This window comes from Anas acuta, chromosome 14 (assembly GCF_963932015.1).
Source record: "Anas acuta chromosome 14, bAnaAcu1.1, whole genome shotgun sequence".
In the NCBI taxonomy this organism is placed as follows: Eukaryota; Metazoa; Chordata; class Aves; order Anseriformes; family Anatidae; genus Anas; species Anas acuta.
Window position 1 is genome coordinate 11,452,833 of NC_088992.1, and position 22,747 is coordinate 11,475,579.

At 41.1% G+C, this 22,747-nt stretch overlaps 1 protein-coding gene across 16 annotated transcripts in view; it reads right to left on the bottom strand.

The window, feature by feature from the left end:
• The window catches only part of ANKHD1 (ankyrin repeat and KH domain containing 1), a 114,017-nt gene that overhangs the window by 71,147 nt on the left and 20,123 nt on the right, over window positions 1-22,747 (bottom strand). For 14 of the 16 annotated variants that reach the window (XM_068698634.1, XM_068698629.1, XM_068698641.1 and 11 more), the window contains exons 3-4: window positions 1,871-2,027; window positions 5-152 (exon numbers count right to left, since the gene is read on the bottom strand). In XM_068698634.1, the coding sequence (XP_068554735.1) occupies window positions 5-152; window positions 1,871-2,027 (305 nt within the window). Of the gene's footprint in view, window positions 1-4; window positions 153-1,870; window positions 2,028-21,586; window positions 21,611-22,747 lie in introns of all 16 variants that reach the window. The other 2 variants (XM_068698630.1, XM_068698633.1) reach the window with 2 other exon arrangements.

Here is a 22,747-nt window from a genome sequence, read left to right on the forward strand (position 1 = left end):
TTACTTGTGCCAATTCATAGTATCCAGCTGAACAGGCCAAGCAAAGGAGACTCTCCCCTTCTTCGGTATGTTCATTTACGCTTCTTCCTTCATCCAGCAGCTTCCGGACAGCATTTACATCCCCATCTGAGCATGCTTCTGCCAAACTGCGACTGGAAAATCATTTATCACAAGAGTAAGCACAAAACAGATGGGTAGCGTTCTTATGCAAGGACATAGTCTTAGTGCTGATGGCAGCACTAAGTTTTACTAGGAAATATACCTTGCAACTTTTTTCTTTTTTAAGAAAAAAGTACATATATACATTATTTCCATTGGTGAAACGGAGATAGAGACCTTGCTGATGTCCATATTAGATCTTGTTCTCAGTTGCTAGCTTAACACTTGCTCTTACATAGGCTACATGAAGAAAAGTTCTCTGCAAATCACTTTGTTCTGTGTGTGCAAAATACAGAAGTAAACCTCATTGATGCTGTTCACACTTCTCTAGAATGCCAGATACACACAGGCTATGACCATGACAAACTACAGGTACCAAGGCAAATTTCCTGTAAAGATAAAGCCAAGAAATGAACAGCCTAGCATCAAAGAGGCTACTAATACCAAATATTGCCACATAAACTTCCTGACCATTGTCTTTCTCAAAGTGGGACTAGTTCCAATTTTTCCAAAGACTAATGGTTAAATTACATTAAGGCTTTATTTTAAAAGGAACTCATTTGCCACATACCCAAAAATGTACTAACTGCATACTAACTAAATGTAACTTAACTGTGCTAGTCACAGAATCATCTAGGTTGGAAGAGACCTCCAGGATCACCTATTCCAACCTCTGACCTAACACTAAACCACTGAACTCTACATCTAAACGTCTTTTAAAGATGTGAGGAATAGACCAATCTCCTCCTCGCTACAGCCTCCTTTAAGGTACCTATAGGGAGCTACAAGGTTGCCCCTGAGCCTCCTCTTCTCCAGGCTGAACAACCCCAGCTCCCTCAGCTGCTCCTTGTAAGATTTGTTCTCCAGACCCCTCACCATCTTTGTTGCCCTTCGTAGTAGTAGCTGCTAGATAAAACAAGCTGAGATCTGACCTGAATAGAACATTCAGGTATCTGATCACGTATATTTGTATTATAATCACTTTCAGTGTTTTGACAAAATTGATAATTTCACCCATATAAAAAGAAATAGACTTTTCAAGATTTCTGATCTGAGATTTGAAGTTCAACAATGTGTGCAGTCACTATCTCAACAGTTTAGGAACAACTTGTGTTCACTTACCAGAGTAGAAAGTACTTCAGGCCCCCTAATGATGTTTTGAAATTACCACTGAAGAAGTAAGCTTTTGCAGCTTAGTTCTATAATCATGGGAGTTGAATGCTATTCTCATTAATTAGCACCTAAAAAAAGTTACCAGGTAAATAGTTTTTTTTTTTTTTTTTTTTTTTTTTGCCCCTAAGTTCTTGAGCAAGACTCCTGGGCAAATCACTGTATTTGCATTAAAAGTTGAAAGAAAATACTGTGAACTAGATCCTTTAGTTTCCACAAAATATGTGGAGGCAGTAAATAGAGAAATATCACCAACTCTTCTACAGCTAAGAGCTTAACCAGCTTTTGAAAAAGGAATAGTTACCTATTACACAGAAAGAACAGCATTTCCTCTCATCTACCAGTTAGCATTTTTGTGCTTCTCTTACACTTCTATGGTAACAACCTGATGTGGCAGTAGTTACAGCTTCAGATTCAATAACTTTGCTTGTGCTAGTACTACAGCAGAAATATTACTAAAGAGTAACTGTAAAAAAATAATTTGAAATTTGAAAGTGTTCTATTATTCAGGAGCTGTGGGTGGGGAATGATCAATACATACTTGTCCACTTGTCCTGCATTGTGATTGTTCTCTGCCCTCATCCGTGTCAATGCAGCAGCAGCTTCATCCAGTGCACAGCTGACAGAAGACGTCAGTCTTCGGAGAACCTCAGGATCTGCGAAGGCTTTACCATCGGCAGTGGACAATTTACCAATTCCTTCAGTGTACGTTCGTTCATCAGTGAGGTTAGTATGAAAGTCACACAAAAGAAATGCAAAAACACTATTTTAGATTTCAGCCACATGCACTATTAGTTGAAAAACATTTGCAAACATGCCAGAAAATCAACTACTTAAAACTGTTAATGCTTGCCTACAACCTGAACGTTTAATTAACTGGAATAAAGCACTAATAAAACTGTCTTTCACAAATTAAAATACAAATTAAAATCTTGGGGAGATGGAGGGACAGATACAGGACTACAGGGTTAAACCCACTCACAGACGTATGGGAAGAACGCATTATTCCAGACTTGGATTATGATTATCTGCATGTGAAGAAGAATTTCCCACTTTGTTCACCCAAATCCAGCCAAAATGAAGTGGATTTACCTCTGATACTTTTTTTTTTTTTTGCTTCTTTTAAGAGCAAGAAAAAGCTCTAATAATTAGCTGAAATTCCCACTAATGTAACATTCTAAACTGTACAGTTCCAGCTACAAATATGAAATAAAGTACTTTTCAGTATATTTGAAAATAATGCCCCCTCTATACTAACATTTCACTACACAGTAGAAACACTTAGATTCTATGAACTTTAACTTTTTTGTGTGTTTTATTTTAATCATTTTCTTTCCTGCAGGACAACACAGAACACTACTGAAAGCAGCTATTTATCTCATTCTTTTACATGGTTGCTATAAAGTCACAGTACAGCTCTGTAGTTTAACTCCACAGGTTTTATTCCATGAAGTTCATCACAGCCTTGAACAGGGTTATATTCACATATACAATTGTGAAAATAGCGTAAAGAAAAAAACAAGTCTAACAAAAAAAGTTTCACATGCTAGAGACAACAAATGGCCACTGGTTTTTAGATTCACTATCTTTACCGGTGATGAAACAGTAACTTTTCAGTTCCTTAGCAGTTAAGTGTAGTCAAATTAGATAGAAACCTCTGGGAAAAAAAAATGCATTTCATATCTCTGGACATTTGCTATTTGGCATGTGCACACTTCCGCAAGACTGACTGACACCAGGTTTCCCACAACTAGCTTGCAGCTATTACAGTATAAATCCTGAAATCACACTTTGAAAATGTCGAGTGCTGCCTTCAGACACTGTATTTCCCCAGTTTGAGAGCATCTGATTTGTTTTACACTAATGCAAGAACCAACATTAGCCACATTTTTGCGTCCTAAAACAACTTACAACAGCATGAGATGCTCTGTCACATAACCACATAACCTTACACCACTGTTGCAGAGCTGTAAGTGCTGGCTTAGTGTTCAAACTGAGTTGCTGGGAACAGTGAAGAAATCCTATCCCATCAACTCCAGCAAGACACCATGATGGGATGCAAAAAGTACTTAGATGACTGAAATTGAGAGCACACTAAGGAGACTGAGATGCTGAAGGGTTGTGGCCAGCTCTGAGCACATTACCTCCCCAGCTCCAACCCTGTCTCTAGATCACTTCAGATAATTTCGCAATATCAAGAAGCTATGAAAAGGAATTGATAATCAATTACCCTCTCTGTGATACAAAGAGAAATCCCAGGTAGACTCTAAGCACACCACACCTGTCTGGTTTTCAAAGACAGGCTAGCGCTAGTCCTGACTAATGTCCTAATCATAATAGGAATCTAAATCTTCCGTCAGAAATGCCAAAACCATGCCGAGGAGCAGTCAGACCAACAAAACGTAGGGCTACAGACTCCTTACCCCACTTACAAGGCTGCTGGCGATGCCTCCAGCCCGTTGAGGCCATAACCTTTTTAGCCATTGCTGCTAAATATAGCGAGGCTATGAATAGCAGGACTCCAACACCACAGCTCATACCTCACATATCAATGCACACTGAACGTGTTGGCAGTTCAAAGGGAAACAAGTTGGGATTGCTCGGGAGCAAAAAGTCTCTGCACCCACGGCAGCGGTGCCCCACAGCAGGGTACAGCCCTTGGGGAAGCGCACGGGGAACAATCCAGCACTGGTCATGCAGGGAAGTTCTTCTGCATGGCTCTGATGTCCCAAGGCAGCTCCCGGAGGAAATTACCCAAATGTTTACAGCAGCTATTTCTGGTGGCAGGGCTCACATGTGCTATATCTACAAGTACTGCCTAAGGAAAGAAAGGGAATTAAGAGTTCACAACGCAGCACTGAGACCTCATCTGGGACTGGTGTAACCAAATCTGACCACCACGTTAAGCAAAATGGAAGAGTACAAGAAGAAGTCTGGAGGATTCAGAGAAATGATCCCTGAGCAAAGGCTACATTTAGTGTACAAGGAGCGTAACAGCAGTTTTCCTCTACCCAGAATGGTCTCAGGAAGGAAGACTCCATACCGCTCTGCTGCTAGCAAAGGAGGTGAGAAATAAAAGCTCCAGTCAACGAACAAAAAGTTTCCTGGCTATCTGCAACTAAACTAGGTATCCAAATCATTTCAAATGATTTGGGTAGCCAGACAGATGGAATACCTAGACAGGCAGCAGAATTCACCTCTGTACGTAAGAAGGGATGAGGTGAGACAGCTGGGACAGATGTATGGGCTGCTGATCCTGGCCCTGTATGGTGGGGGGGATTACCTGCGCCTCTTCGACTAATTCTTTGCTCATCTCAGAGCTGTAGAGCCTGGTGAGCGCCCAAGAAAAGCTGCTGGATCTCATCAGGATGAGGTACGAGCAAACAGAACCTGCACTTGGCTAGTGACTCCATTCCTAAAGTTTGTTCTTCGAAGCTTTCACACACAGGATTTCTGAAGCCAAAAGAAATAAATCATGCGCAGACCTCAGCCCTGTGTCCTGTGACACAAATGGGATTCAGCCACTGCAGAGCTCCTGCTCCAAAATCTGTTTTCACGGATTACTATCCATGGTTTCCCATGGGAATTACCACCCCACAGGTCACTGCCCCCTCCCCTTACAGGTGTTACAAAGCACACTGACAACTCACTTCACTGTTTCCTGCTTTGTTCCAAAAAAGGTGATATAATCCCAAGGACTTTCAGGGTGTAAACTGAAGCAGCCATTTATTTACACAGCCAACTCCGGCTCAACAACCCCGGTGCCACTCCTTGGTGTTAATTTCACATCAGCTGGCAGGGGGGAGGACGATGACACAACACTGCTGTCCAAATAGAGTTCAAGGGCATCCTGACTCCACAACCTGATCACTTTGTTAATACACGGTAAAACTAATCAGCAGCCAGCCACCTGAGACGTCCGAGCAGACATTTGTTAGGCTGGGGATGGTACAAGGGAGTCAGACTACAAGCACTACCAAGCTGGATGCTGCTGACACCTGGCATTTATTTCCCTTTTGCAGCTTTATAGTATTATCTAAATAATAATTACAAACCAACTCTGTTTTTACTTCTGTGATTTAGGATGACTATGCTAGAATTTTATTGCTCTAATACTCGTTTTCTAATCTCTGATTTAACTTTGTGTCCATGTGATTACCACTTGTTCTCGTGTCACTCCACTAGTGGTTTCCAACACCTCACGCACACGTGGACGGCAATCACGAGCTCATCGTCTTCTCCCATCCTCCACTAGAAGCATCCTCAAGAGGATTCTCCATGCCTGTGATCATTTGTGCGTGAGAAAGATGAATACAATCTTCCACGTTATTAGTCTCACTTGTACTTTCCTGAGTCATAAGAACTGCTAAGGACTTCAGAAAATGCCTGAGCTGAAACCTACGGTGTTTGACAGTCTGCTTCCTGTGCCACAATGTCACACTTCCAAGAACGCAAGCCACCAGAGATGCTGTCTAATATATTTTTCCCCCCACGGTCTGATCACTGTTGCAGGGTAAATGTGTAAAGAGAAGCAGGGAGCCACTGCAGGCAGATCTTTACTGAGAACAGTCCAGTTGTTAATGGTATGGAGACAGTGACATCCTCAATGCAAAGTGAAAGGCTGCTACTAGAATTATCAAGAGCATGTTGAAAAGGAAACCAAAAAGAAGTACTTTTGTTCAACTGCCACACAAAATGCCAAAAGAAGTGAATTTGGAAATAGATTAACAGGTTCGCCTGGGAGATGCAAGGCCAGCAGTGTTACATGACGGATGAGAAAAGAGCCCTTAATCCTGGTCTCTCCTGACTGGGGATAAATACTGAGCTCCTCCTCACCCAACACATCAACGTGCAGATCTCTGAGCTGAAGAAGAGAAGCACCCCAAGGGAATGGTTCTGAATTCAAGGATCTGCAAGGCCATGAGTCCCTCTACCAGGCCACAAACTACTGGATACACAGTGCACAAATTCCAGCTGCATCCACAAATGATCTTTCCACCAAGTTAAACATTTCAACAGTTCAACAGCATAACAGGAACTGAGCTTCCAGGACAACTTCTTAGGATGTAACTGGGTTGACTCTGGAGCAACTGCCCCTTTCCCCCCTGCCTTTTTTTTTTTTTTTTTAAATAAAAAAGCAACTGTGCACACAGCATGCCTCAGTTTAGTGGCAGATAATGCCAGATGTTGCAGAAGTTAACGCCATACTGCTGAACTATTTCAATTCCCCTGAATTTGACTGCTGACATACATAAGACAAGAAGTTCACCTTGGTATGGAGCCCATGGTTACGTGCATCACATGACTGATGTCAACATACACTTGGAGCAATCTCCATTGATGTTCAAAAGAGATCAACACATACTGCAAAAAGCCATGTCTGATAGCCCTCACCAAAAAAAAACACAAACAAAAAAAAAAACACCTGCTGATTCAGTGCTGATTGCCTTCCCCTCAGTCAATTCCAGCACAAGGTATGACGCAACGTACACTTGAACCATAGAATCACAGAATATGAGGGATTGGAAGGGACCTTGGAAGATCACCCAGTCCAGTTCCTGCTGGAGCAGGAACACCTCGATCAGGTCATACAGGAACGCATCCAGGTGGGTTTTGAAAGTCTCCAGAGAAGGAGACTCCACAACCCCCCTGTTTAGCCTGACCCAGTACTCTGTTACCCTCACTGTGAAAGGCTTTGTCTCACATTCAAGTGGAACCTCCTAAGTTCAACTTGCACCCATTGCCCCTTGTCCTGTCATTGGGTGTCTCCAGAAAAGAGCCTGGCTCCATCCTCCTGACACTCGCCCTTTAAATATTTATAAGCATCAATAAGGTCACCCCTTAGTCTCCTCTTCTCCAAGCTATAGAGCCAGCTCCCTCAGCTTTATACTGGTGTCTGGAGTTGTTCTTGCCCAGATGCAGGACTCTACACTTGTCTTTTTTTATTTCATTAAATTTCTCCCTGCCCATCTCTCCAGCCTGTTGAGGTCCCGCTGGATGGCAGCACAGCCTCTGGCGTGTCAGTCGCTCCTCCCAGGTTTGTGTCATCAGCAAAATTGCTGACGGCGCACTCCATTCCCTCATCCAAGTCATTGATTAATATATCGAACAGTACTGATCCCAGCACCGACCCCTTGAGGGACTCCACTATATGCAGGCCTCCAACTTGACTCTATCCCATTGACCACAACCCTCTGGCTCCTTCCCTTCAGCCAGTTCTCGTCCAGACCACACTTCCTCAGTTTAGCTGTGAGGATGCTGTGGGAGACAGCATCAGAGGCTTTACTGAAATCAAGACAGACCATGTCCACTGCCTTTCCATCGTCTATCCACCTGGTTATATCCTCATAAAAGGCTATCAGGTTGGTCAAGCGCGATTTCCCCTCGGTGAAGCCATACTGACTGCCCCTAATGACCCTCTTATCCTTGATATGACTGGAGACAACACCAAGGATAAGTCGTTCCATCACCTTTCCAGGGACGGAGGTGAGGCTGACCAGTCTATAGTTATCCAGGTCCTCCTCCTTGCTCTTTTTGAAGACTGGAGTGACACTTGCTCTCCTCCAGTCCTCAGGCACCTCTCCCGATGCACATGACTTACCAAAGGTGATGGAGAACAACCTAGCAATGACTTTCACCAGCTCCCTCAGCACCTGAGGGTGCATCCCATCGGGACCCATGGACTTATGGCTTGCTTAATCGGTCCTCACACAGTCCAACTTCTCCCAGCCCAACTTCCTCTGGGACCTCAGGGGTATGGGGCTCCTCAGGACAGCCTCCGGCATCACAGACAGAGACAAAGGCCACTGAGGCCAATCCCCAGCTAACAGGCCAGGCTGATGACCTCACATTTTTAATGAAATCTAACAAAACTGCAGCTCACGTGGAACCATCTGCTAGTCCCAGAAGCTTAACTGAATTTTGTGTTTTCTTAAGGTCTTGAACCACTCTTTCCACAAAGGCAAGTTGTGATGCAAATGGAGACAGCTTAAAAGAAACAAAATGAAAATCAATGTCAAGAAACACGCCCTATTTTTTAATGGTATTTGAAGAACCTGAATATGCATGGAATACAAGCAGCTGATTCTACTTTGCTTTCCAAAAAACATTTTGACTTCAATATCATACTGTATAAGTCCTCTTATGAGACCTTTGCCCCTAAGTAAAAACACTGGTAGCAAATACCCTATTTGCCGTAGTATTTTTTTACCTCATCTTTCACATTATTAACAATAAAGATGAAATTTGAGTAGAAACCTTCATTCAAAGTTTTTGTATTCTCAGTCTCCCAACATATAAAACAACACATCGTTCTGTCACAACAAACTTGCTCATCACCACGCTACCCAGAAAACTTTGATTATGTTTTTTTCTCATCCTTAAAGAGAGACTTAAGCTTTTAAATATCTATATAACGTTATCGCCTATTAGTGTACCATTATAAGATTACCCATTAGTGCTTAAATAAGCATGCAGTTTCATATATGAACTTCTTTAAACACCAAAAATATCATAAAGTAATATTTGCTTGAGTCTCCCTGCTCCAAATTCTTCCCAGACCGGTCTTTCTACAGTATATAATACTGTACTCAAACATAGGGAAACTTAATCCCTCTTTGAGAAAAAGGATTGCTTCCAAGAGGCATATCTGAATGCAAATCAAATCAGACAAGACTATGGTGACATGGATTTGGTCATAATATTTTCAAACACCTGATCTGTACTAGCTCAGACTAAGTTCACTGGTCCGTCTTCAGCAGCATGAAAAAAACATTCCATATTCAGCTCCAATTGCTTCTCCACATTACACATGTGCTTAGAATTTAACTTGGTGGACCATTACTATATTTATTGCTAAAATTCACACTGTTCTCTTAAATACAGCAGGGCTGGATCATCCAAGAAAGTTGTACAGGCTTACTAAATTTAATGTATGAATATATTTTTTCCCTGCTTTCATGCCCAGTACCTTCAGAACTTGCTGACAGTGTTGTGTCGCCACTTCATGTATCAGAGCTTCCCATGTTGGTTCGCTCCTTTATGGCATACCTCTTACACCTGCCCCAAAACCCCTTTCCAAGATCAAATCCAACAAGTGAATACTGAACCCCCACCCCAAAGTCAGGATAACTCAAAAATCAGGAAGTAGTAAGATGCTAGCTTCTAGCATAGACATAAATACCTTAGGACAGGCACTGGATCTTCTGTTCACTACTCCTTCCCCTCTTACAAGATCTAGATTTTGAAGGAGTCTCAAAATAGAAGAGACTTCAGCAAGAGGTGATGCTCATTTCTGCAGTTCAAAACCCCTCTCCTACAAGGGACTCCTTCTTACTGAGCTAGATTTAATGCTTTAAGTTTTCCCAACCCAATCCTGAGATGATCCTAAATCTCAATTCAGGAAGCATTTAAAACACACTAAGCTTTTCCTGTCTCATGGTGTGGTGTAAATGCCTGAAGTAACTAGGAAAATAAAACTAACATTCACACTTTTAAGGAAAAGGTACAGCATTGAAGAGGCTTTCAGGGTAGGGCATAACTGCATTATCTGAGCATTCCCTAGGCTCCCAACCTTAGATGCTATCGCGCTGGGGAAACTTGGTGTGCTAGCTCTAAGGAACACCACGGAGCGTAGAGTGGAGTGGAGACACCACGGCTAGGCTCTGTAATCAGGTGGGGCCTCGACTGTTCTTGTGCACAAAGCTGCACTTTTTGCCACCCTAAGCCAAAGACCTGTCATGTTTTGACAAATGCTGTACCCTAGTGTACTTTTTGCTCATTATAATATCATTATAATACCAAAACACACCTCCATCCCAAAAGCTACCCGCCTCCAAGGTGCGACCACCCCTCACTGAGCATGCGCTCTGAATTTCTCGGAGCCTATTACTTTAAACGGAGACGGGAAAACTTTACACCAATCATAACTAAGATATGCTTGACTAGAGCCACTCAAGCTCCACCTAAAAGATAGAAAATAATATAAATTGGCCCAAGAGAGAGGGGATGTTAGGGAAGATACCATCGTCAGGGGAGATACCATCCCAAGGACATACAACATCCTTAGGACCTCCTGACTCCTGGGATCAGTCGACGGGCTGAGCCTCTCTTCCCCCCCCATTGGGACACCTTTGGGTGAGATCTGAATATTTGCTTATAAATCTCTATAGAGTCTTTGATCCTTTTAACGCGTTTATTTCTAGGCTGCGCACCTGGAACACCTAGAACCCACACCTAGAACCCACACCTAGAACCCACACCTAGAACCCACACCTAGAACCCACACCTAGAACCCACACCTAGAACCCACACCTAGAACCCACACCTAGAACCCACACCTAGAACCCACACCTAGAACCCACACCTAGAACCCACACCTAGAACCCACACCTAGAACCCACACCTAGAACCCACACCTAGAACCCACACCTAGAACCCACACCTAGAACCCACACCTAGAACCCACACCTAGAACCCACACCTAGAACCCACACCTAGAACCCACACCTAGAACCCACACCTAGAACCCACACCTAGAACCCACACCTAGAACCCCTGTAACACCTGTGTATTTCATGCATACTAGCTTGCTTTTGCAGATAGTCACTATCACCAGCAATCCAAAAGAACCTGATTATCTGTTGCTGTAATAAACCATACTTGATTGCATTGTGATAGCTCTCATTAATGCAACTAGGGTGAGGGTGGTTATCCGTGATAGTTCAGTGTTCTGAATCTAACCAGACCCCCAGACGGTTAATGCATTGTTGGTGAATGTCTGAACGGACCCCCAGGTGGTTAATACGTTTTTGGTGAATGGCTGAGCGGACCCCCAGGTGGTTATTACGTTTTTGGTGAATGTCCGAACGGACCCCCAGTTTTGGTGAATGTCCGACTGGTTCAGTACTCTGAATCCAACCGGGCCCGTAACGGTTAATCAGCTACACCCCTTTAACGCGACACATGGGATGCCTCCAAATAAAAGACAGGCAAAAAACATTTGAAGTTATCCCTAACCACCTCACATGTACAAGCCAAAGCCAGCCACAAACCTTCCTAATGCTTCCATTCCTCATGCTGATGCATTTTCAGAGTAACAGCGTTTTTAGTATCCTGGCCTTTAGATAAAGGCTTCTTCACAGCAGTAAAACCCTGTAATTAGCACTGCCATGCCCTTATCCAGCCAAAAGTTTCAATCATCTTCATATAGCACGTAGTATAACCTTTGCTTAAGCAGTGTCTATTGCACACCTAACTCTGAGCTGATCCGTGTGGGTTAACTGAATCCGGCACTGCTGGGATGCATTTGGGACCAGCTGGGCCATCTTACCTCAGCAGGATTGTGGCCAACTAATGCAGAGCAACCGCAAAACGTCCCTGCAGAAGGTCTCAGTCCTTCTGCTCTTCCTCAGCCTACACTGTAGGGTCATTCAATCCAGTAACTCCCATCAATGGGCAATCCCATACAGCTACAGAAAAAAAATTAAAGCTTTCCCAAGGACAATACCTCTACAGAAGTGAGAATAATCTTCCCTATGGACGGTACTGGCAAATAGCGGATTACAGAGGATAACCTTTGGGACTACAGGCAGTCTGACAGCAGATAGACCTTGCTTAACTTGAGTAAGCCTTTGCTATCTTCCAAAACTCTTCTGCAAATAGCTCTACAGGCTTAAGAGCTCTTGTGAGAAAAGGAGCCGGTACTCGTGTCAGAAAAAATTCTTAATCACAGTGCAAACGAAACTTGAAGTTACGCCTAACTTGAAACAAAAATCAGACAATGGCAGTGCTAATATTTAAAATCCTGGCACGTCTGAAACACAACCTCAAAAATCACAAAAGGCTTGTAAAAGTAGACGAATTTGTCTTGATTGGGAAGGGACAGGAGGAAGAGCAAGAATAAGGTAGCAAATTCCAAATCCCTTCTGAGAGAAAAGAGAACATCTTGATTGCAACCAGACAGAGAATAAACATTTTTATTACATAATGGTGAAGTATTTAAACCACAGCTAACAAACTCCCCAAACACGTTTTTGTTTCTTTGAAATTTCTCATTTAAAAGAAATTTTTCCTGTGTATAAAGCTTTAATGTTTTTCTAGAGGAAAAAAAGACAACACAACAAAACTTTTCTACATTTTTCAATTGGTCATTACAACACTATCGGTCCCAGGCAGGAAGTAGTAAGAATTTGATACGGTACCTTTTATTTTAGTTTTGTTTTCTAAAATGCTAAAAAATTACATTGAGGCTTTGAGTCTTCTCGAAGTCAAGCATATAACTCTTATCTTCAACAAAGAATACGAAAATCATAGTCTTATCTTAGTTCCAGTGCACTGAAACCTTACTGTACCATTAAAATTCCTGTCCTAATGCATTAATTTATCCCTTATATACATTTGATACAAGCTTTCGCTGCAAAACTGTATTTTTCCCTGCATCACTATGTGCATCTACATTTCACTCTCAGCTTGAGTTTTCAACCCTTGTAATTTTGCTAATGCCCTTTTTCTCCCATTATACAAAAGTTAAGCAAATTCTTTAGTTACCTCTTCTTAAGTTGAAATAACAGGAGATATTCTAGCATCTGGCTGCTGCCAGAAAGGCAGATGACAGTGCTCCTCCTATTCCTCTTCAGCCAGCTGTATCTGGGGCTGCATCAAAGCTACATGGCCAGCAGGGCGAGGGAGGTGATTCTCCCCCTCTGCTCTGCTCTTGTGAGACCCCACCTGCAGTGCTGCGCTCAGCTCTGGGATCCTCAGCACCACAAGGCCACAGATGTGTCAGAACAAGTCCAGAGGAGGGACACAAAGATGATCAAGGGGCTGGAGTGCCTGTTCCATGAAGACAACCTGGTCTGGTGGGAGGTGTCCCTGCCCATGGCAGGGAGGTGGGAACTAGATGATTTTTAAGGTCCTTTCCAACCCAAACCATTCTATGATGCTATTATTCTGTTTTTTCCCAAGGCACTCCCACCAAGTGCAGGACACACACATTTTGGAAAAAGGAGCTTTATGACAGAATGGCAAGTTGAACGTGACCAGCAAAGGGTCCAGCAAATACAACTGGAAAGAGAAGAGCCAATTGCGGAGCTAGGAACAGAAGATTCCTGCCTGACAGTAAGAGTAAATAGGCACCAAGATACCTCAACCACAATTTTTCTGTGTTAGTTATTCAGAATGCCCAAATGGTTAGGTTTCCTAAACAAGTTTTAGTTTCCCAAGATTTTCTCCCTATTGTATCTCTATCAAAGAAGCATTCACCTGATTACAAGGTCACAAGCTACCAGATACAATCCTCAATGCTCCTGATTCTTTAGAGGAACCCAGACATTTGGACACGTTCATTAGAAATATGTATGTGCATAAAGCCATGCTGATCAAGCAACCAAGCACACTTTCTTTCCTAACATATTACACGTGGTTAGTATGGAAGCATCACGTATTACTCCTACATTACAGTCACAGATCTTTGTCATCAGCCATTTTCTGTTCTTATTAGCTGCAAAATCCATCCCTGAATACATTACAGGATGGATGCTTGTACAGAGAACTAACGGTCTGCTGCTGCTTTTTGTGCACCAACTATTAGCAAGTTTTACTGTTCACAAAACTTCAATCCTTTCATCAAAAGGGTGATTCTTCCTCAGCTGGAGCCTAGCCATATGTGTTCTTGCCAAGCACCAGAAGTTCTTCGGTGCTGCTGAAGCCAGAACACAACACAGAACTGAAAATTAGCTGCAGATGTTGCACGGCAATGCAGAGGTGGATGCTCCAGCAGTAATCACAGAAGGTAGAAAGTTCTCAAAGGGCAAATGACTTTCACCCATCTCACTGCAGTTAAGCATCTGGTACAAGTATCTGCCTCTTGGATCAGCTCTTGCTTTAGAGAAGCAGCTAGAATTAACACACAAGCAATAATACAGTAAGAACTTGCCACTTCTGTCAAAGTCACAATTTAAACAGCAATTCAGTGACTGGATTGCTTTGAACAAAGCAAACTAGCACAAAACCTGAATAATTTTATTCAAGTATGGCAAAGTACTCATGTTTCTTCTAGCAGGTACACAAAAAAAAAACAATTATGAAAACAGACTTGTCTAGATTGTTCTGGAGTAGCCATTTCTTTTAAAAACATCTTCACTGGGAGAACTCAGCCTTGCAAGACATATTAAGTGTACATAGATGCATTTGAATTTGGATCTGGAGGAGGAGAAAGCTTCTATTTACTCATTATGAGTTAACAGCAAAAGTACAACACCAGACCAGAAAACAAAACAAAACAACAACAAAAAAAAACCTGACATCAACAGGGACTGCTGAGTGAGAACTATAATAGAAAATAGTCAGAAAAATACAAGGAATTGTTCTAACTCTGGGACAGCTGCAACCCAGCCTAACTACAATTATTGAAAGCCACATGTGAAGCCAGGGGTGGTACCTGCAGCAGATTTTTCCCTAGATTCCAACTGTACAGATCTCGTGTCAAATTAGGAATCTATACTGGAATACGTAGGAAAAAATACTCTTTATCCTACAGAAAAGTAGAGTATCTTGCCAGTTTTCCCTCAGAATATAAACTGGGCTTACTGCAATATTATAGAAGTTCTGACAGTAACTCAGGTGTTTTCTATAAACCAAGTCAGAGTAACAGCTAATTCTATCAGCTACATAACACTTTTGTTTGTTTTTGATTTTAAAAAAAGGTCTTCTACCCAAGGCAAAGTCTCCTTTCTAACTTGTTCTGGACTGCAAGTAAATTTAATCTTGTATTTTACAGAAATATTCAAAGCACGATACTAACTTTAATCCAAATGAAAAAGGACAGGATTAAGCACTAGTTTATAAACTTGTACGTTACTACGGACATGAATTTGTTTTGGAGCACCTCTAAGAAGAAATGGGAGGGACTGTATATTATATATTAAATTTATATTTGATATTGTAATATATACTGCGTATTCTATGTTAAATATAAGCTTATTGCTTCACTTTTGAATTTTCTGGAATGACCAAGCTGATTTTGTGTATGTCCCGTGTCCCATTCCCCCACCCCACACATAAGTGAAAGTCTGCAGTACAAACCCAGAAAGATTTCCCATGGCAGCCAAGTCTCAATGAATTACTTGGGTGCCTGAAGACCTTTCCATACCAAGCCTTCTCTTCCCTACTCAGTTTCCTCCTTCCGCTACATCTTTTCCAGGGCCACAGCATCAGCAAGTATTCAAAGAACATTTATAAACCCAAATGCTCGTCTGGTTGTACCCCATTTGACAATACCACAGTGATTAGCTAAGAGAAAACGTCAACTACAAGCTGAATTGTTTGCCTGGATTTGTTTAGCTTTTAAATGGACCAACTCAAATGGCAGACTCAGCACATCTGCCCTAGAGACAGTCACCTGCTCGTGTCCCTTCAGTGAAGCGTAAGTGCAACCCATGCATACCAGCACACTCAGCTGGATTGCGATGACAGTATACAGCACTAAACAACCATACAAGAATTGGTATCAACTAGTGAGTGACCCAGCAAAAATCAAAGAAGCTGGGCTCCAAATTGAGAGTTCTGGGCATCAATTCTGATGCACTGTATTTCTACAAAGCATCCAGACTATGGACTGAGAAATAAAAAAAAAGATCGCTAGGGGCTTTAAAAGTACTTTAAAGTCCTAAGTCACTCTTGGAGGAATTTATTTTATGAGACTGTAGTGCTTACAATACCAACCTATAAGGCTATAAAGGCAGCAGCCTTATTAATGATCCAGGAGCAAAAAACCATCATGAACTGTAAGAAAGATTGATTTTGTGTTTTTGCAGAGATGTTACTTGGTTTAGGAGGAAGGAACATGGGATTGGGATGTGCCTGCAGTGATAGGAAAGCTTACCTTGTAAAAATGCAGACAACTACTATACTCCTTAGTGCAATTAGGGGAAAAAACCCTAGTATTTCCTCACTGCAGGTCTAACAGCCACTTGCCTCCAACAATCTTAAGGATACACCTCAGAACTAAGACTACTGCTGAAACACGGGAAGACAGAACTTAGAAATAATATTGTCCACCATGAGAGGTTACACACCAAAGGAAAAAACAAACAAACATGTCCCTGAGGAGCTTGATGAAAAGAATAAAATTCATTCATACTGTAGAAGGTTCACAAAATTCCTATTCTTTACTGCTGCCATTCCATGCTAAATATTATACCTCATCTACCTCAGAGCTTCTGACTTTTGGAAAAAAAAGATACTTTGCAGACACCTTCACCTATTTGGTGGCAGAAGGTGAAAACAACGGAATTACTTTCTGATCTTTAAGTAACCTACAGCTTATGGAGGAAAAGGATCATCGCTCTCTGGAGACTAACAGCAGGACACGATCTCTGCACAATCAAGATGCAGGGACAGACCTCAAATAACCTGTAAGTACTATTTATAGACAAATATCCTACTTGAACCCCAAATTTGCAGCATTCAGTGAAAAACTGAGTCCAAATGGACCGTAAAAGCTTTCCTTAATCAAAAAATAGCTCTGGTTCACTATGCAATTCAGCAACGAGGGAGGGAAGGGTGTACTGTCAGTAAATAAAAGAGCATTCTGAAAATAGTACCTCTAGGAATGCCGCAGTAGGTTAGAGTAGAAAACCACCAAAATCAGGATTCAGAAAGAACATCAACTTTATTTTACCATGACCCAACTTCAAGAAAGCACACACCCACCTACCCTGAATGTGTTAGAAAAAAAACCTCTACAAGAAAAGTCCAGGAAATTCATCCCATCATGTTTTTTAATTCCTAGGGATATCCTCTTAAAATTAAAAAAAAAAAAAAATCAAAAAAATGAAAAGGAAGGAAACATAATGCTGTCAAGAGATGCTCTTTCACCTAGGTCTGTATTTCTAATAAATTCAGACAGTCCTGCTTCATCAGATGGAGGTTTTTGTCCATCAGAGGTCGCAGAATCAAACACATAGCATCACAACGAGCAAGGTTTAATGTGTTTGTTTGGAGCACAGTGTTAAGAAAAGTTGTAATAAGCATGAATCCCATCTGATGGGATTACAGATGAAGTTGTTTCAAATGACAGAAAGATTCAGCAGATTAAGATTTTAGGAAAGCAAACTTCTTCCATTATTTCCTTCCAGATTTTTGTTCTTATCTGTACAAGAAATTAAAAGTTGTTCTTCCTTGTATTCTATCTTTACCTACTATCTAGGAAGATCAGGCACTCGATATGCTCACTGTAGCAGAAGGCTATTAGCCAAAAGCATGGCCACAAGGACATTTTTCCTCTTCTCATTCCCACCTACCCCTTTCCCTGTAGAAGCTTCTAAAACGTGGTGCTTGCTTGTTCTGACAAAGCAAGACAAAAACAACTCGAAGTCAGGCCAGGCTGATCAGTCTATTCTCTCCAGCTGTGCCCTTCCTCTGTTACTCAAAAGCCGTATAGTTCTTTGAAAGCAATGACAGAACTTCAGAACTAATGATTCTGAGTCAAGGTGTTCTTCTCAAAGGACATATTCAAACAGAAATAACAAATATGTATAAGCATACAGAAATAATCAGCTGCACAAATACAGAATAGTTTGTTCGGGTAAGTTTTCAGAAGAGTATTGGTAGATTTATTCAAGGTCAAATTCAATCTGGAAATCAGCATTTCCCCCTGCAAAGAGACAGTCAACAAAACGTGACAGCTAAACAAAAGCACATCTTGCAGGACAGATGAAGTAATACTCCTACTCTCTATGAATCAATAGAGCTCAGCTTCAGTGATGTTACTAATCTGGGGCGACAAGCCCTGAAGAACACAGATCACATACGGAGACTCCAGAGAACAAAAACAGAAAAGTCAAGCTGGAATGAAAATGAACTCAACTCTAGATATGGTGCGTAAAGCAAGAAGCTAAAGCAACTGCACCAAAAAAAAAGATCAGATGCTTTACTAGGAGAACTTCCTTCCTCTTCCTCATGAAGTCCTTCCAAGCAGTCTAGTGTTTCCTTGACCCCCGAGTTACATATTTTAGCACATAGGATTACAAGTTTTTTCTAAGTATCAGTCCTCAGTCTTAAGGGCTACAACTGGCTCAGCACGCCGGGAGCTTCCAGTGCTGGCAATGGTTTGTCTAACCAGTTCTTAAAGCCACCTGTCAGGAACAGCACAGACACGGCTGAGGTTGCCTGGAGAAAAGGAAGAGAAGGAGATAAAACTACATTTGAGATTTCTTTCAGCCCTATTATTAAGTTTTAAGAAGCTGTGCAAAACATGAGTAAAAGGTAATGGCTAAACGACACGTTAACATTGGTGTTGTAGAGATAACGCTTTGTTACACGGGTGGAAGAGAGCCTTTACAGAACTGCACTGTACTTTGTTTCCACAGCAAGTATTTTCCTGATGGATAAAACAAGAATAAATTTCTGTGATGCATTTTTAATTAATTAAGTGTATTGGTATGTGTCTAATCTTCAAATATTTAAATACTTCATATTCATAAATATTATTAAAAGAAGCATGTAAAGAATGTTTCAGCAAGTTTAGGATAAAAAGCTACCTATTAGAAACAGTATTGACAGAAGTGTGCAAGATGCTTAACATACTACAGTTTGCTTTATATAAAGAGATGTAAACTCTTAACTTTCAAAATAAAGTCTTCAGAATTTCAAATCGGAAATGAAAGTGCTCGGGTCCTATTGCAAAAAAAAAAAAAAAAAGACCTCTTGATCACATAAGAACCAAGAATGAGTCGTAGCATTTTTATGTATTTTTAGTTTTTCATTAGTCTCATGAAAAATAGCCTAGCTTTCTAGATATAAGCAGAATTTGATCATTTACACTAGGCATATTTTATCATATTTTTTACTAGAAACTAGTATGTACTGTGATTACTCCCTAAATATAAAAAAGCAGGATTTTGTCAAAGGTGACTTACCAGTTGAAAAGAGAATCAGATATATCTGCTACACCACAGTAACACAATATTTAGTTCAGCTACAAAACTGATAGAACAACGTGTTGTAAGTACACCAAGAAGAGGTCAGTTTATTCTTTGCAAGTCTCCTGAGCCACTTGTCAAAGTGCAGAGAGCAGAAGGTTTAAGTGACTCTTAGCAAGGTATCAGGTAGCCTTGTTTCAGATGTACTTGTTACATCTCACAGCCTACTGCCATGCCGCCCCAGAATGGGTGGCTTCACACTCAAGACTACCATGAGCCTGACTTACCAGTCTGTCTTGTGTGATTAAGTGGCTGGCACTAATTACTTCAATCACAGTTCATCATTAAGTTCCAGAAAGTCAAAAAAAAAAAAAAAAAGAAATCTTACTGGGGAGATTCGGATCCTATTTCTGCACAGAAAACAATCACACCCACGGACTTTTATCCTGCCTGTGTAACTGAGTTACTTATAAACACATCTTCTTGCAGGAGATACGAGCAAGAGACAGGCTTTTCAGCCAGGCTTTGCCCACCTTCTCACTCCTTTCCCCCTGTGCTGATGCACTTGGGAAGAAGAGTTATGTTTTGATGAACTCCAACTTGTAGGCACAGCAACTGCTTCACTTCATACCATTACTGTCAGTGCTCCTCTCTTACACAGGCATCACAAAAAGAATTGTATCACAGAATGGCCTGGGTTGGAAAGGACCTTAAAGATCATCTAGTTTCGACCCCCCTGCTCTAGGCAGGCTTGCCAAGCACTAGAGCAGGCTGCTCACAGCTGCATCCAGCCTGACCTCGAATGCCTCCAGCGATGGGGCATCCACAACCTCTCTGGGTAACCTGTGCCAGTGCCTCACCACCCTCTGAGTGAAAAACTTTCTCCTGATTTCCAACCTCAATCTCCCATCCTAGTTTAAAACCATTCCCCTTTGTCCTATCAGTATTGAGACATAGAAACAAGCACATAAACGGAGCAGGACACAGCAGAAATACACCACACACAACTAAGACACATTCTGGTATAAGATATTTGGTGCAGCAACAATATTTACCAGCTTTTCAGCCTCAAGTAACCTGTGGTTTGAGCTAGTGTTCTTTTTCTTCCTGCACGTGGTTAATATCACATCGCCACGTAACCATCTGGCACGTGGTATTGCTCAGCACTATCTTTATTTACCTAACATTTACATAACTATCTTTATTTATATAACAAGCATAAAACTCAAGATGACCAAAATAGAATTTTTTGTTTTCATATACTGCTTCAATATATTGCCAGCAGAGTACCTGGTCCCAAGAGCCCCCCCAGCCCTGCGCAGGACACCAGCTGCTGCAGCACGAAGCCCCTTTACCCCGCTCCTTTAGCACCTTTACCCCCCTGTGAAGCCTGAACACGGTATTTCCACTTCCATTAGTGAAGGAAGCATGGACGTCCTAGGCTAGGATTCCCACCGAGTACTGGCTGAGCTCCATTTCCATCCCGTGTTAAGCAGGACTGTCAATACAGCACCAGCTCTTTTCTCCTGCCCGAACAGTCCCCACTTTCAATCTTTGGCTGAGGCTACTTGAAGCACAGATATAACAAGACGCCCTCAAAATAATGCCAACTGGAAAAAGCTTTTAATCAGAAATATCCCCATATTAGAACAGGAGTGAAGGATTTTGCCTCACAGATGAATCCAACTTACATAATAAACAAGACAGAAGTAAAACAGGAAAGAGAAGTGAATAAAAATGCATCTATGAGCTCAAATAAAAAATATTAAAAAAAGAATTGTGCAAGTTGCATACAGTACAGGCATAAAACACTAGTTGATTAACAGTGACCACTTATATATAGCAGCAACCTAAAAAGACTGAACAGTGCCGTGGCCAGTGTTCTTCACCTTCACCAGTTAAAGGTTTTCTTTCACTCATTATCTTGACTCTTCCCACCACCACATCCCGCAAGGAAAAGTTAAAATCTTGGAATCTCCTTTGTCAAATAAAAGAATTCTAAAAACCTAACTTTCAGATCAAATATGATAACATAGCTGTCTGACGCCTAGAAGCATCAACTGAAGTGTTAAAATTAAACTGTTCTTCACAGCAAAATCCAACTAAGAATCCAACACCATGAAGTCAATACAGTTCAAAACACTTTCCAATATGGAAGTTAATGTTTCTAAGCACAACAGTAGACTTGATTTTTTTCTAATCTAGATGACTAATAGATTAGAAAAATATTTCAATCATGCAAAACCTTAGCAAAATTTCGTATTAATAATTACATGCACAAAACTCAGTTTATACAACTTAATCAAAAGCACAACACATCTGCGAGTTTCACATACCATATATTCCTTCCCATTCTGAGTCTTTAGACGGTGAAGAAAGAAAATGAGCAAGTCACTGTAATGTGTCAGTATCTCAAAGGGCAGAAGTATTCCAGTTACAAAGCACTAGTGATTTTAATAGTAGCACAGCCCTGATTTCTACAGAAACCCGTAGAATGAAGCCCATTGAGGCCATCTTGATGAGAACTGTTTCATTTGTTTGATATATATACCACGATGATTTAACGCAAGTATTTCAGATCAAAGCAAATCAGGGTGAAAAGTCTTTCTTTAAAAATAAACAACAAAACGGTTGCTTGGACTAAAGAAAGACTTTTGCCATGTTGAAGAAGCCTAAACACGCTCCAAATTTGTTACTGCTAAAATTTAACAATAATACAGCTTCATCTTTGCTCCAATCCCAGCAATCCCCTCTTAGATTCCTCCAATAAGGGCCCACTTTTTCTTTAAAAAAAAAAATACTGACACAAATCTAGAAGGGCATTCATTACATACTACAAGTACAGATGTGCAGTCATTAAATTGATAAACAGAATCACCCATGTTTTCTGCAGCCCCCAAATTCTAAAATTTGAAGTGAAGCTTGGATCACCCTTTAGAGTTTAAGTTTCTAATGCATGAGATGCTCACCTATATTTAAAAACCAGAGGTAAGTTACTCATCAACTCTAAGAAAAGAAATACCAGATCCAAATATGAATCTTTTTATCATAAATGGATCAAAATATTTACCTAGCCCAGTCTCCAACACTTTCCAAAGGGTCTCTCTGATGCAGGATGAAAGCAAGCCATGAAACTTTTGAATTGTTCATTTAGACCACATACGCACTCCCCAGTATTGCTGGATCACAAGTCTATTTTGTTGCATTCAAGCCCTCTAACGTTGGGTGATTTTTATTTATTTTACATCAGCTTTACTGTAAAAAGCGCCATCAGTGAATAAAGAATGGTTTTGCTCACATCACAAAAAGCACATGGAGTGGGAAAATACAGAGCTATATAAAGAGATACACTGGGAAGCATTTAATTTTGCTGTTGTTGAATCTAACTCTACCCTCTCAGTTTATCCTAAAGTGGGCAGATTTGATCTGGGCCCATTCTTATTTTGACCTGTGTTGTCTATTTCCACTAAGTAGGTGATCAGATCCCCTTTTTTGCT